Below are 15,388 nucleotides of genomic sequence, written 5' to 3' on the forward strand. Positions count from 1 at the left end.
TCATTGGTATTGTGTTCACCAACCCAAGTCATGTCTCTTTCCATCACTATTTATTCCCGTTTATCCAATCCTGCCTCCTTCACCCATTTCCCTGTTGTAATGACTATAATGTTGTCTATGAGGTTTGAGGTTTTTTGTGGTGTTTTTTCCTAATTCCTTCACTTTTTTCACCTCTCCCCTTCAGTATTTTTATTATTGAGAATATTGGTAAATATTGCAAGGACACAATGACATTATTATAGTGGCAGGCATTTTGCCAAATTTAGAAAAGAATAGCCCTAATGCATTAGGAGTAATAGTAAATGTTAAACTTCTGTCTTGTGGTCCTCAAACAGTGATGATTTTTGCCTCCCAGTGGACATTTGCAATATTTGGGAGCATTTTTATTTGTCACAGCTGGGAGAGTGGGTATTGGCAGTGTCATCTCATGGGTAGAGACCTGGGTGGGATGCTGCTAAACATCGTGTCTGCTGCCCACCTCCACAAGAAGAATTATCTGGACCAAAATGTCAGCACTGCCGAGGTGAAAAAACCCTGTTCTATCCTAATGATTCTGCTTTTTGGAATCTGTCTTTAGAAAATAATCCAAACTATAGAAAACAATTTTGCATACGCCTAAAGATACTTACTGAAGCATTAACCTTAATTTTTTTTACAAAGTATTTTCTTTTAGAAGACATTATTCACAATTTGGGATTTTGGTTATATGTATTTTTTACATATCTATATTATAAAAACCCAGTGGCCCTAATGCTGTAATGACCAAAGACCAGCATGGGGGGGGGGGGGGGGGCACACGATTTTGCGTGCTGGGCTTCTAGTAGTATATAATAATGCATTATGGGAAACAGACTTTTAAATCTTTGAGACTTAGGAATAGATTTGATTGGCCATGTCAGATTACATCAATTTCAGGAACACTAAAGAATTGGAAACTAGTTTAGAGATAATTAACTTGCTCATTTTAGGAATTCCTATATAACACTCTTTAACCTCTCTTTGTCCATTCCTTTACTTAAATCTTTCAGTCTGAATTACTGCCCCCCCCAAAACACACACATACATACACACACTGGGTTCTGAATTACTGTTCTTAAATGCCTCTTATACTACTACTATAGGCTAAAAAAATTAACGGTTAGTTCTATATATCAGTTGAGGTAAATGATAGCCTGATCACTGGGGATATTCTTTTATTTTTTCTTTACTATGATTTAATATTAAAGAACAAGTGGTAAAAATTGGAAGAAGTCATAATGTCTATCAGTAGAGAATGAATAAATAGATTTGACATTCTTCACACAATGGGATACTTTACAAACAGTTAAAAATAATGAACTAATGTATATTTTTCATAAATAAACCTCTAAATCCATAATATAACTGAAAACAAGGCATGGGCTATTTAGTGTATGAAATCATTAAAATAAATGTTAATGTCACACAAAACATTATACTGTTTACAGATAGATATAGATATAATATAAAACCAAATATGGCAAGAATACACACCCAATCTCAAGATAGTTACCTCTGATGATAAGAAGGAAATTGAATTAAGGAACAGTACAAAGGATCATTAGCCATATCAATAACCTCTTATTTCTTAGAAGAAAAAAATATGGCAAATTGGTTAAATTTGAGTATGAGTCAATTGAGTATTTTTTTATAATAGTCACTAGAGGCCTGGTACTTGAAATTCATGCACGGGGAGGGAGGGAGGGTCCCTCAGCCTGGCCTACACCCTCTCCAATCCGGGACCTCTTGGATATCCCTCTCACAATCTGGGACCGCTGGCTCCTAACCACTCACCTGCCTGCCTGCCTGATCACCCCTAACCGCCTCTGCCTACCTGCCTGATTGCCCCTAACCGCCGCTGCCTTGTCTGGTCTAATTAGCATATTACCCTTTTAGTATAGATAATTTAACAATCTAAGGGTAATATGCTAATTAGATCAAACGTCCTTTCAGACAAAGCCATGGTGGCAGAGGCCAAGGCAGAGGCGGTTAGGGGTGACCAGGCCAGCAGGGGAGGGCAGTTAGGTGCATCCAGGAGGACAGGCAGTGGCGGTTAGGGGTTGGTCAGGCCTACAGGCAGAGGTAGTTAGGGGGCGATCAGGCCGGCAGGCAGACGTGGTTAGGGTTGATCAGGCAGGCAGGCGAGCGGTTAGGAGCCAGCGGTCCCAGATTGCAAGAGGGTTCCTGGATTGGAGAGGGTGCAGGCGGGACTGAAGGACCCCCCTCCCCCCCGTAAACTAATTTTGTGCACCGGACCTCTAATCTATATATTTATATATATAAAAGCTTAAGTGACCATTATGACCGGTCGCCATGATGCACACTGACCACCAGGGGGCAGACGTTCAATGCAGGAGCTGCCCCCTCATGGTCAGTGCGCTCCCACAGCCAGCCTCCCCACGGCCAGCCCCAATCAGGACTGGGCCAGAAGGCTCCAGTTGGCCCTGATCGCTGGCCAGGCTGAGGGATGCCACCCATGCATAAATTCATGCACCGGGCCTCTAGTGTAGATATAATTACACAGTAATGACTGACTTCCTTGTAACCACAAGTAGTTAACTGCAGCAAACAAAATTATTTCCAGGGGTTCTCTTGTTTTGGGAATGTTGAGTACTTTCTGAAGGTATTTAGGGTCTACTGAATGTTAAGAAAGGTAAATGGTTCTTGAAATTACGCAAGCAATACTTGGGGTGATTATGATTTACAATTCCATAAGATGACAAGTTCATAAGTTTTCCCCCTGTAACTTAACATGGAAAAAAAAATGTTTAGAAAGAAACTCTTATGCATTAAGATTAAAATACCAGTTTATTTCTTATGATGAGAGAAATGTGGTAACTCTCAATGTCTTGATGGTGATATTGTACTATGCCAGTTTCACAGGTAACAAACATTGCAAGATATTTTCTTTGGGAAGAATTATTTATTTGAAACCAGGAACTGCTGTATCTGCATTCAGAATTTATAGTGTTTTTTCCCCTCTGAGATATTAGACATCTGGCCTTTAAATTAGTAAAGGGTGCTGTACAACTTTGTTCTATCAAAACAATATTAAAATGATTGTTTCTTATAAATGGCACTATCAACATAAGCATAATCAAGAATATTTTTTCTAGCTAGTGCCCAAAACTGTCCTTTTATTAAAGAAAACTTCCATAAACAGATCTGTGATAAATGACCCTAGTAGAAGGATTTTTACTTGATTTTATAGTCATTGTCTTTTGAAAAAGTTTGACTAATCAGAGGTGGGGAACTTACAGCCTGCAGGCTATATAAGGCCTACAAAATCATTCGATCTGGCCTTGGCAAAGCATTAGAGGTGAGTTAATTAAATGTTTAACCAATTATAGCAGGCTCATTTTTAAGTTGATAATTTTGTATGGCCTATGAGTGATGTTATAAATATCCAAATAGCCCTTGGCAAAAAAAAGGTTCCCTACCCCTACGTAAATCATATAAATTTTTGGAGATACTCTCCTGAATTGTATTAAACGAAAATTATTTTAGATTTGGGGGCCGTGTGGCTAAGGCATAGATTTGTAGAAGATGCTGACCATTGCTTTGGCATGCTGCCGGCCATTAACTGGCCAGTGGGTTGTTAGAAATTTCTTGTAAGCAAGGAAAAAAATGTGTAAAGCCATCATGTAGTGAAGATATTTAAATTTCTGTGATGGATTAATGTTTTGAGCAGCGTTAACTATTTTTTTAAAGGAATGGTGTCTAGTGTTACCAAATTTAGATATGTTAAATAGAACATATGGTCATTTTTCTAAAATCAGACATTTATTTATTACTGTCAATCCTGTATCAAAGTTTAGACTTGAAAGCAAAGGGACTCTAGCCTAGAGTGCATTCTGCTTAGCAACCGACTTGTCTGCTGTTTTGCTACTGAATGCACATACTCATGGCTCATAAGTGTATCTGCGGCCAGCTGGTCTCAACCAGACAATACTTCATTCACCTAATTTCCAGACTAGTCAGGCAGAGACATCAGCTCATTGTATTTAGCCATGAGGAAATTTTATTTGTAAACTTTAAGTAGTAGCACACTGATCTCAAATGCCCCTGATTTATGAGAAATTGCCTTCTAATTCGGGAATGTGAAGTCTTTGGAATTCAGAACTGTTTCACTTCATTTTTTTCTCCTTAAAAACTCTTCCAAGTATATTGCTTGAAAAACATAGCCTCTAAGAATCCTAGAAAAGAGTAATAACTCTTAATAGAAAATACATGTTAAAATTTAAGAATACTTTTAGAATTTTTCTCTGAAAACAAAAATTTAAGAAGTTTGATTTGTGTTCATACTTTTATTGACTATCTTGAGCCTCACGTGATTATTTTCTCTCTTAGAAAACAACAGTTTTGTTGGCATGTGAAGCTCCAGTTTCCTCAGAGTCAAGCTGTGTACATAGAAAAAAGGTATAGTATCACCACTGTCTATTAAGAACTTGTTAACTTAAATGTGATGTCAATAAATGTGTGTTAGTGGTAGGGTGGATAACTAAGTTGTGGTGTATTGATCCAATGAAATGCAAACATCAGCAGGGATTACTACTATTATTAATGTGTGTCTGCAGCAAATACATTATTTTAGAAATGTACATATGTATACTCATAATTGGAATTAAGTTACATAAGTAGTTTTTATCCTTTTTCGATATTGTGAACATTTTCAAGTATCATTTAAAAGTTTTAATGGTTGTATACAATTTGATTCCTTGAGTTATGAAAATTTTAAAGTTGCTTTTTAATTAATATATTTAGCATATATCTAAATATAATAGATAGTTCTCCTTCTTATCAGTGTCATATAGATTTTAGTTGAAAAACTTTATTTGAAGGTGCATACCAAATGAGAGACAGTAAAAAGACTTAAATTTTTCAGATAGGGCTATTTAGCAAAATAGTATATAAGAATATGTGTAAACGATTGAGAAAAGTTACATATTTGCCATTTTACGCATTTTACATTTTAAATGTTGCCTTGCAACTTTTAGTTACTAGTTCAAAACATTGTCTTAGTTTTATTTCTACAGCTTTATAGTTAGAACAATACATATAGAAAAGTTGGGAAACCTAAAATGCTTTGTTTCCAGAGAAAGCAGTATCCAATTTTTAACCCAGTCTTATGATTTGTAATGAATAAACTTGAACATGCACTGAAATTAGCATCATCTGAAACCTTTTTTCAGGTTTTTTATTTCTACAACTTTCAAATGTATTTCATCCTGACTTCTTCCTTTTCATCTTTGAGCATAGGTGCGTGTTAAAAGAGGCTTCATATTTTTGTGATTAATTTATAGGGATCCTCTCAAATAATGTTTTTTAAGATGTTGTTATTTGTGTCCAAGAAATCTTTTAAAGCTATTTTTCTAAGTAATTTATGCTTAACAAGCCATTATATTTTTCCAAGAGTAAAATAAAAGGTCTGTGTTCAATTCCTTAAACAAAAACACTGTAAGATTTAGTAATTCTAAGTTAACACCTTTAGTAGAAAATTATAAATAATAAGTTCGTTTTTGTTTTCTTTGTTGCAAAGAGTACCCGATGATAAAACTATTAATGAAATCTTAGCAACTTACATTGACCCAGAAAAGTCTGATCCTGTAATTCGTCAAAGGTATGTTTTTAAAATCTTTTCACTTTCTGAATTATTTAAAATATCGAGATATTTGTTATGTGCATATTTAATATGGGAAGTCATGACTTTATTAGAATGTGATATGTCAGTGCCATTTACTTTCTGCTCCATTTCCTTGGTTTTTTCTCAAGGATTTGTCAGTCAGAGATGCTGCTTTTGGATAGTTATAACAGTAGTCTGTACTTACTCTGTACTGTGTTCCAGACTCTTTGAAACAGATAATGATAAATGTATTAATTCATTTAAACCTCACAATAATCCATTAAGGTAGATTACTGGTATTACAGCCATTTCACAGAAGGGAAATTTGAGCCATAAAGAGGTTAAGTGACTTCATGTAGCTAATCGGGGAAACTGGGATTCAAACCCAGGCAGTCTGGAGTCAGTGTCTACACTCTTAACCCTTAAACCAAAATGCCTTTCAGGTTGAACCCAAAACTGAAAATTAGGAGTTTCCAACTAACTATTATAGGCAGGAAATCCTGTTTCAGCCAAGTCTTCATAAAACTAAGTAAGATATACTCTGTCTCCTGTCCAAAAATACAGCATGGACAAAAATAATTAACATAGCATAGTGGAAAGAATCAGTAATGAAGGTCTGGTTAGAATAACTAGCTTAGTTCCTTATAAGCTATGTGATCAGGGGTAAGTTACTTCACTTCTGGGCCTTAATTTTTTCCATTATTAATATGAGATTGATGATAATCTACTAGATAGGATTCTTATGAAGGTTAAAAAACAGCATATATAAGTTCCTACTACAAGGCTTAGCCCATATTTAGGCAGTGCTTTAAAAAGGGAACTATTATTAGAATGCTTGTTATTAGTGTTCCTAGGCAGGAACCCAGTTGACTTTCTTTTCACCAGATGGTACCTGCTTGGGATATGAATGCTTGGTTTGGCTCCAGTAACTTGGTGTTTAAAATTTATACTGAGTGGATTCTGAAATGTCTGATTCAGTTCTAGTTAAATCTCAGCATGTACTTTTGATAAAAGGTAGAGCCCAAGACTGAATCAGATCCATGTCACATATCAAACAGTGTCTTGGGATAGGTAAAATAGTTGTTTCATTGTAATTACTGAGAATCCAGTTGTTGTTATTGTTCATATATCTGGCAATAACACAAAATACTTGCCACTTAGTTGCATACATTAAAGAAATTAAATAGCAAGATGAATTACTGAAATAGTTATTTTTAATTTAAGTTCTTTAATTATACGGAAAGGTAAAAAAGGTAATTTTGTTGTTGTTAATCCTTACCTCAGAATATTTTTTCCATTGATTTTTTTTTTTTTTTTCAGAGAGAGTGGAAGGTGGGGGGCGGGAGAGGGAGAGAGAGAGAGAAATAATAATTCGATTGGTTGACTTCCATATGCACTGCACCCCAACTAGAACTGGGATTCAAACCTGCAATCCAGGTAATGTGTCCCTGACCAGGAATCGGACCCACAACCCTTTGGTGCGTGGACTGACTCTAACTACTGAGCAACACCAGGGTGAGAAAGGTACCTTTCAAAAATTCAGATCCTTGGTTAGAAAATGCATTTCACCTTTTCTCTATGCTGGTATAGATAAATTTTAAAAATTGTTAGCTATTCATAAATGCTCTTCTATGACACTAGTTTGAAATATATTAAAAATTGCTTTTTTAATGTGATATTTTTATTTCAGATTGAAAGCCTACATTCGCTCTCAGACTGGGGTCCAAATTTTAATGAAGGTCGAAAATATGCAGCAAAATTTAGTAAGGTAAAATTGCTTCCCTCCCGATTATTTAATTATTTTAGAATTCTGCAATATAATTACGTAGCTAATTATTATACTAATTATCTGGCTATTAATAAAGCCTAGGCTTTAAAAATGACTTTCAAATTAAAATTTTTAAATAATCTCCCTTATAGGATGATTTTGGTTGAAAAATCACCCTGGTTGGAATATTTTAAAGTAACATCATATGCAACTAAAAGATTTCTAAGTTGCATTTTAACTTATTTCAAGATATATTCTCTTCAACAGAGTTCCAGTTCCAGCTCTAGCGTTCTAGTGTTCAAATTGTTTTTGGAAATGCAGAAATTCTTGTAACCAGCTGATTACTGCATACATTACAGTGGAAAGAACACTGCATAGAAATGTGAAGGGAGATAGGTTCTAACAAACTGAATGATTTGGTAAAGTTCTCAACATCACTGGGCTCTGTTCCTTCTTAAATGGAATGAAGAACACTACACTGAGGGATCTCGGAGGGTCCCTGCAGTCTGCTTAAGTGCCAGCTATGTGTCGGCTACTGAATTGCAAAACACTGGTCATTTAAGACTCCGAACGCTTTTCTCATGTTTTCATTGTTTAATTAACAAAACTCCTACATGCAACTCAGACTAGGTATGATTAGCCTTGTCTACAATTTGATTTGCTGGTATGGCTTAGTGCAGTGGTTCTCAACCTTGGCTGCACATTAGAATCATCTGGGAATCTTTTAAAAATCCTGATTTCTGGGCCTCATCCTCCGGAAATTCTGTTTCTTTGTTACTAAATGTTGTGGCCCCACCCCATAACAAAGAAACAGAATTTCCGGAGGAGGAGGCCCAGAAATCAGGATTTTAAAAAGATTCCCAGGTGATTCTAATGTGCAGCCAAGGTTGAGAACCACTGGCTTAGAGGTTTGAGAGTCCAAGCTGTGAAAGCAGAGCTATGTGTGAATCCTAGCTCTGCCTGCTGCCAATTATGTTAGTAATGTTAGTAAGTAAATGATATAACCTCACTTGCCTTAGTTTTCCCATGTGTAACATGGGAATGATAATAATAATTATAAGATTGTATGAGGGACTAAAGTAATTCATTTAGCACATGGTAAGTGCATGCTTTTAGTAGTATAACTACTACAGAGAAATGGATTCTTAACAAAAGGTCTACCTATCACATTATAAGACTTTTATAGCTAAGAATGCAGTTCATACTTTAACTCTGCTACTTCCCCTAAAAGATTTGGAGTCCCAAATAAGAGGGTAGAAAGTTCTGTGGCTCCTACAAAGATCGTTATCCAGAATTACAACATCCATGCTAGCCAAAATCGATTATTTCTGAAATTGGTAATCAAAAATAATTAATGAGAAACACTAATGTAAAAGGTGCATATTTTCCGTTTTGTTTAGTAAAATCCTAAAGCTGATTCCATATAACTCATGTCTAAACAAAATAATTTGCATTTCTCCCTTAGAATTTACCTCTGGTCAGTCAGTCATTAATTTTTTCATTTTTTATTATCTATGTTTCCTCTTCCAAATTTAGTTCCTTTCTTAACATATACCTTATTTTATCTAAGTAGTTCATGTAAATGTTATTCATTTTTCATACTTTGGTGCATACTTGATGAATATATTGTGGCTTCAGTCTCATAAGCCTCTAAGAGAACACTTACCTGAGGGTTTTTGTTAAAAGTGGAATTACTTTTTGGATAGTTGTCTCATCTCAACTTCTCTAGGCCATGGAAATAACATGTTTTCCAGTCTTCTCCTGACAACCTGGTAGTTGTTCCTGTTTTAAATGTAAGATACTGAGTATTTTAAAGTTTGTACTATAGGACAGACTGTTGGGCCCAGATAGCATTCATTTTTAACTTGGAAATATGTATTGTAAATTCTTGAAGAGGCAAAGGGGATGGAGATCTCAGCTTGTCCTAGCAGACCAGGGTTTTCTAGGAATGTGAAAGAAATGCATGACATGGTCCAGGGGGAAATGGCTGGGAAAACCATTTCATTCAGTTGCATAGAAAGAAGTCAGGATACATAGATAACAGAGCACAGGAGGATGCCAGTAGATCGGTATAGTTTGTTTTAACAGAGTCAAAGAAGGTAAGCCTGACCCCCCAAAAAGGTCACTGAAATGCACGGAAATGAAGGTCAGATGACCTAATTCTAGGCACTCAACTTCTCTGCTTCATTTTCCTTAAGTCTTTTATTTTCTTTTACTTTATAATCTTCCTTCTTTAGGAACCCAGGGAGGACCAGAGTTGAGCTTTGGGTTAATCTTTATCCCCCAAAGGGAAGAAATAATAGGTTAATAAAGTGAAAGGTGGGTGGTGTTAACTTTAAGGAATACCTGAGAAGTACTTTGACTTTACCTTATCTATGAAGAAAACTTTTCTTATTTCCCCGTTTGAGTTGTTTACTTGAACTCATTGTGTTATATGAAAATACCACCAAAGAAGAGGCAGCAGACAGTTACAACCTAGATCCAAAAACTTTTTTTTTTATCCTTACCCAAGGATATTTTTCCATTGATTTTTAGAGAGAGGGAAAGACAGAGAGAACTATTGATGTGAGAGAAACACATTGATTGGTTGCCTCCTACACACGCCTGACCACCCGAGATGGGAGGAGCCTGCAACTGAGGTCTGTGCCCTTGGCCAGAATCAAACTCAGGACCCTTCAGTCCTCAGGTCCACACTGTGTCCACTGAGCCAAACCAGCAAGAGCCCACCTTATTTAATTTGGAGTAGTAGTAGCATCACTTTAAGGCAGTAATAATGTCAGAAACTCGTATTGAGGTAACTTTTGTCCTAAGGTGGACCTATATTTCCAGTTAAGTCCGCTTCAAGATATAATTATCCTAATTTCTACAAAACTTCCCAGTATTATAAGTATTTTCTAATCCTATATAATAAAACCCTAATATGCAAATTGACCAAATGGTGGAATGACCGGTCACTATGACGCACTGACCACCAGGGGGTAGACCCTCAACAGGGGGAACGCTGCTCAGCCAGAAGCCAGCTCATAGCTGGCGAGCCCAGCAGTGGTAGCGGGAGTCTCTCCTGCCTCCATGGCAGTGCTAAGGCCCGCTCCCCTAAGCCAGCAGGCAGACATCCCCTGAGGGATACCGGACTACAAGACGGCACAAGCCTGGCTGAGGAACCCCCCTCCCTCCTTCCCCGTCCCCAGTGCATGAATGTCATGAATAATGAAATTAGGAATTATGGGAGTACACTTACAGATATTTTATTTTTTATGTAACTATTTTTAAAACCATAGTATTCTCCAGATATAATCCTATGTAATAAAACCCTAATATGCAAATCGACCGAACAGAGAATGACCGGCAGAATGACCGGTCGCTATGATGCACGCTGACCACCAGGGGCAGACGCTTCAGTGGAGGAGAATTTACATAAGGTGCTTGTGTAAGCAAGGCCACACTTGCTCTCTTGCCACATCATTTCTTACCAGCTGTCTATTCTCAGAATGTGAATGAATGGTTTGAAGCAGAAAAGCCTACATCAGGAATGCAAGGCACTATCAGAGGCGGCCATTGTTCTGCTGCTCACTGAAGTTTTTACTGACTGATGAGCTTAGAATACCCCCAGCTTTCCTACTGCCCATGCAGTTGTAATTTTCCAAATCTACTAAATTTTAGGCCTCTGTTATAATTTTACTTATTAATGGAACTAGAGGCCCGGTGCACAAAAATTTGTGCACTCGGGCGGGGGGGAGAGGGGGTCCCTCAGCCCGGCCTGTGCCCTCTTGTAGTCTGGGACCCCTCGGGAGATAACGACCTGCTGGCTTAGGCCTGCTCCCGGGTGGCAGAGGGAAGGCCCAATCCCTAGGTGCAGCTCATGTCTAGGCATAACTACTGTCGGGCTCAGAGCAGGGCCGATTGGGGAGTTGGGGCGCCACCCCCTGTCATGCACAGAGCAGGGCGGATTGGGAGGTTGCAATGCCACCCTCAGTCACGCTCAGAGTACGGCTGATTGGGGGGTTGGGGCACCGCCCCGTCACACTCAAGGCAGGGTCGATAAGGAAGTTGTGGCGCCACCCCCTGTCACGCACAGAGCAGGGCGTTGGGGCGCTGCCCCATGTCATGCACAGAGCAGGGCCCATCGGGGGTTGGGGCTCCGTACCCTGTCACACACAGAGCAGGGCCGATCAGGGGGTTGAGGAGCTCCCCACTGTCACTCACAGACAGGGCCCATCAGGGGGGTTGGGGCACCGCCCCCCCGTCACACACAGAGCAGGGCCGATCAGGGGGTGGGGCGCCGCCCTCTATCACCCACAGAGCAGGGCCGATCAGGGGGTTGGGGCGCTGCCCCCTGTCACACACAGAGCAGGGCCGATCAGGGGGTTAGGGCGCTGCACCCTGTCACACACAGAGCCGCAGGGCGATCAGGGGGTTTGGGTGCTGCCCCCTGTCACGCTGATCCCGGTGCCGGGAGGCATATTACCCTTTTACTATATAGAATAGAGGCCTGGTGCACGGGTGGGGGCTGGCTGGTTTGCCTTGAAGGGTGTCCTAGATCAGGGTGGGAGTCCCCACTGGGGTGCCTGGCCAGTCTGGCTGAGGGGCTGAGGGCCATTTTCAGGCTGATGGGTGACTGAAGCTCCCAACCGCTCCTTTTTTCTTTTTTTTTCTTTTTTTATTCTGGGCCAGCTTTAGCTCTGAGGCCTCGGCTGCTGAAAACAGGTTTCTGGCCTTTGTTTACCGTCTGTATTTGATACAATGTTGCGGTCCGGCTGGCTGAAGCCCCGCTGAGTAAAGCAGGTTTCTGGGGTTTTGTTTAACTTCTACATTTGCAACATAGTTGCCTAGAGTTGCAGCTGAGAGGCCGGCATGTCAGGCGGGTGTTGGAGTCCTTGGAGTCCTCCGTCACTGAAGCAAGCGAGCCTCATGTTAGTTTCAAGCTGCCTGGCTGCCAGCCGCCATCTTGGCTGACAGTTAATTTGCATATCTCGCTGATTAGCCAATGGGAAGGGTAGCGGTCGTACGCCAATTACCATGTTTCTCTTTTATTAGTGTAGATAGTTTATTTTCATAAAGAAGCTTAGATACATTTTCTATTCTTTATGTTTACTTTGCTGCTTTAATATTTATATAAAATCCTAGTTTTGATAAGGATGTGGTTTAAGCTTTAGTGGGATGATTTTTTTTTTTCAAATTTACTCAGAAGCCATTAATTAAGCATATTTAATTTTCCACACGTGTAAATAAAAATTGGAGTTTATACAAGAATGAATAGGCTAAGAAAACAGACATGTAGTCTAGGAGATGGAGGTTTCTGGCATGGACCTGTTATCTGAAAGATCGGACTGTTTTCTGGACAGGTTTAGTGTATGTTGAGTTTCAGGTAGAAGTAGCATCATTTTCAGAAACATTATTTTAAAAAAGAATGGCCTTTCCATACTAATATTTTATTATTATTAGGATTTCTTTAGAGTGAGATTATATCACTCCAGTAAGAAATAGTAATATTTCTTCAGAATATATAATCTGTGAAAAAGTAGGCCTTATTTTTAAAAATTCAAGAGTAGACTTTGTAGAGCAAAAGTTTCAGCATTACAAATATTAAATTTATTAAATCACTTTCTCTCAAACCTAACCCAAATTATGTGACATTTGAAGTAATCTTTTTGCTTTTATTCAAAAACCTACATCAAAGTAGATTTTCTATAAAGTCAAAATAATGTTATAAATTTGATATAGACCTTGGAAAATTACTAAGCTTCTGTTTTCCTATCTGAAAGTTGGGTCAAGATAGAAATGATACTGCATTGTTGTGAAAATTACTGTGTCACGATGCCTGTCAGCTACTGAGCCCAGTGCTTGGCACATAGCAAGCATATCATTCTCAGTAAATATGTATTATGAAGTGCAGCATTCAAGCCAACATCTTATTGAATTGACTTTGAATATAAGTTTTTGTTTTAATCTTACAGATTACTTCCTTAGTAAAAGGAAGAAATAGGTTTAAGACAAAAAGTTCTATATGCCTGGCAGTTGACTATATTATGTATTACTTATTTTTAAAAAGTAATAATTTTTTACACTTCTGCAACATACATACTCTTATGTTTAATACTAGAGGCCCAGTGCGCGAGATTTGTGCACTTGGGGGGGGGGGGCTGTCCCTCAGCCCAGCCTGCACCCTCTCACAGTCCAGGAGCCCTCGGGGGATGTCCGACTGCCACAGAGGCAGGAGAGGCTCCCGCCACCCCCACTGTGCTCACCAGCCATGAGCCCGGCTTCTGGCTGAGCAGCGCTTCCCCTGTGGGAGCACACTGACCACCAGGGGCCAGCTCCTGCATTGAGCGTCTGCACCCTGGTGGTCAGTGCACGTAATAGTGACTGGTCTTTCCTCTGTTCAGTCGATTTGCATATTAGCCTTTTATTATATAGGATTAGCTGTGCTTCAGACAGGCACTAACCACAAGGGCGCAGGTACCCAGTCATATTATTTTTGCATTTCTTTTGACATAAGTGGGATATTGGAAGAATATGAAGTTTCAGGAGCTTGTTTATTTAAGATATTGTCAGCTGTCATTTCTGTACAAATAACTCCTAAATCTAGATATATTTTCAACCTTTCTCCCCAGCTCAAATCCTGCTTTGCAGCTATCTTCACTTACACATTTCATTCTATCTTAAGCTCCAGATGTCTAGATCTCATCACACCACATCCATTTCTGTGTCTTTTGTTTTCATATTTAAAAATACAATAATTGAATTAGCAGTTTGCTGCACTTTGTTTTGGGACTTTAATGTATCCATGTAGACCAGAACCATACATGTTTGACATGGGGCACTAGTCATGAGTTGGTTAGTACAGACATATGCCTCCATTCAGAAAGCTCAGCAGTTCAGAGCTGCACTGGTAAAAGATCCTAGTCTATTCATGATATGAAAGCTTTGGAATGTGATAAAATAGTGACCAGCTATACATTTTAACACATTGCGGGTAGTCTTTATCGCGCGCTAACAGGTGGCTCGGGCCATTTTTGCTAATTTTTTGCGCAAATGGCAATGTTCAGTAAAATTACAATAACTTTAGTTTACGTATTTATACGTTACCCGCATTCTACTGCTAATCTATAAAAAATGTATTAATACGTGTCCCGCGCTCTACTACACTGGTAGAACATATAAATACGTAAAACATATAAATATGTTTCCCGCATACAATGTGTTAAAAAACACCTTACAGAGGGCTTTATAAGGCTCTTACTTGTTCTAGATGCCCCTTGTTCAGTCTTTTCTTATCCTCACTGTAAGCTCAATTACTTTTAAATCCAGAAGTCCTGGGTTCCAATCTTGTCACTTGGTCCTTATGGAGCTGTAACTCCTCAAGGGTACTCAGTTTTCCTCATCAGTATGATGGAAAGGATAACTACTCATTAACTAGTTTGTAAGAGTAAATGTAATAGGTGAAAATGTTTCTAAAGTGTAACTTGCCAAACTAGTACCCTATCTAATAAAGAGAGAATATGTTAATTGACTGTCACGCCCTCAAAGATGGTGGCGCCCAGTCCCCTCAGCCCTGCCAGGGTGGCAGGCGTGTGGCACAGCCGGGCCCTCCCCACATGCCTGTCTCCAGAGTTCCCCGGTCCCCTTAGCTCTCCAGCTGCCCAGGGCTGGCCCAGGTGCAGGCAAGCCTTGGATGGCAGCTGCCCAGCCAACACCTGAGGCGCAGGCAAGCCTCAGATGGTGGCTGCCGGGCCGGTCTAAGGCTCAGGTAACCAGGGTCAGCCGAGGTTTGCACTGCTGGCAGTGGCAGCAGCAGAGGTGTGATGGGGGCGTCACCTTCCCCTGATCACCGGGTCACCTCCCACCCCTGGGGCTCCCAGACTGTGAGGGGGCAGGCCGGGCTGAGGGACCCCCCTCCAGTGCATGAATTTTCATGCACTGGGTCTCTAGTCGGTAATAAGATTTTATACTTTAAAGGTAATTTAGGACCTCTAGCAGGG

The 15,388-nt window shown here is 39.5% G+C and overlaps 1 protein-coding gene across 2 annotated transcripts in view; it reads left to right on the forward strand.

Annotated features, from left to right (window-relative positions):
• The window catches only part of ZNHIT6 (zinc finger HIT-type containing 6), a 58,994-nt gene that overhangs the window by 30,707 nt on the left and 12,899 nt on the right, over positions 1–15,388 (forward strand). For both annotated transcript variants that reach the window (XM_081088511.1, XM_081088510.1), the window contains exons 6-8: positions 4,369–4,437; positions 5,558–5,638; positions 7,332–7,409. In XM_081088511.1, the coding sequence (XP_080944637.1) occupies positions 4,369–4,437; positions 5,558–5,638; positions 7,332–7,409 (228 nt within the window). The remainder of the gene's footprint in view (positions 1–4,368; positions 4,438–5,557; positions 5,639–7,331; positions 7,410–15,388) is intronic.

This window comes from Myotis nattereri (genome assembly GCF_964212035.1).
Source record: "Myotis nattereri genome assembly, chromosome: 3".
Lineage (NCBI taxonomy): Eukaryota > Metazoa > Chordata > Mammalia > Chiroptera > Vespertilionidae > Myotis > Myotis nattereri.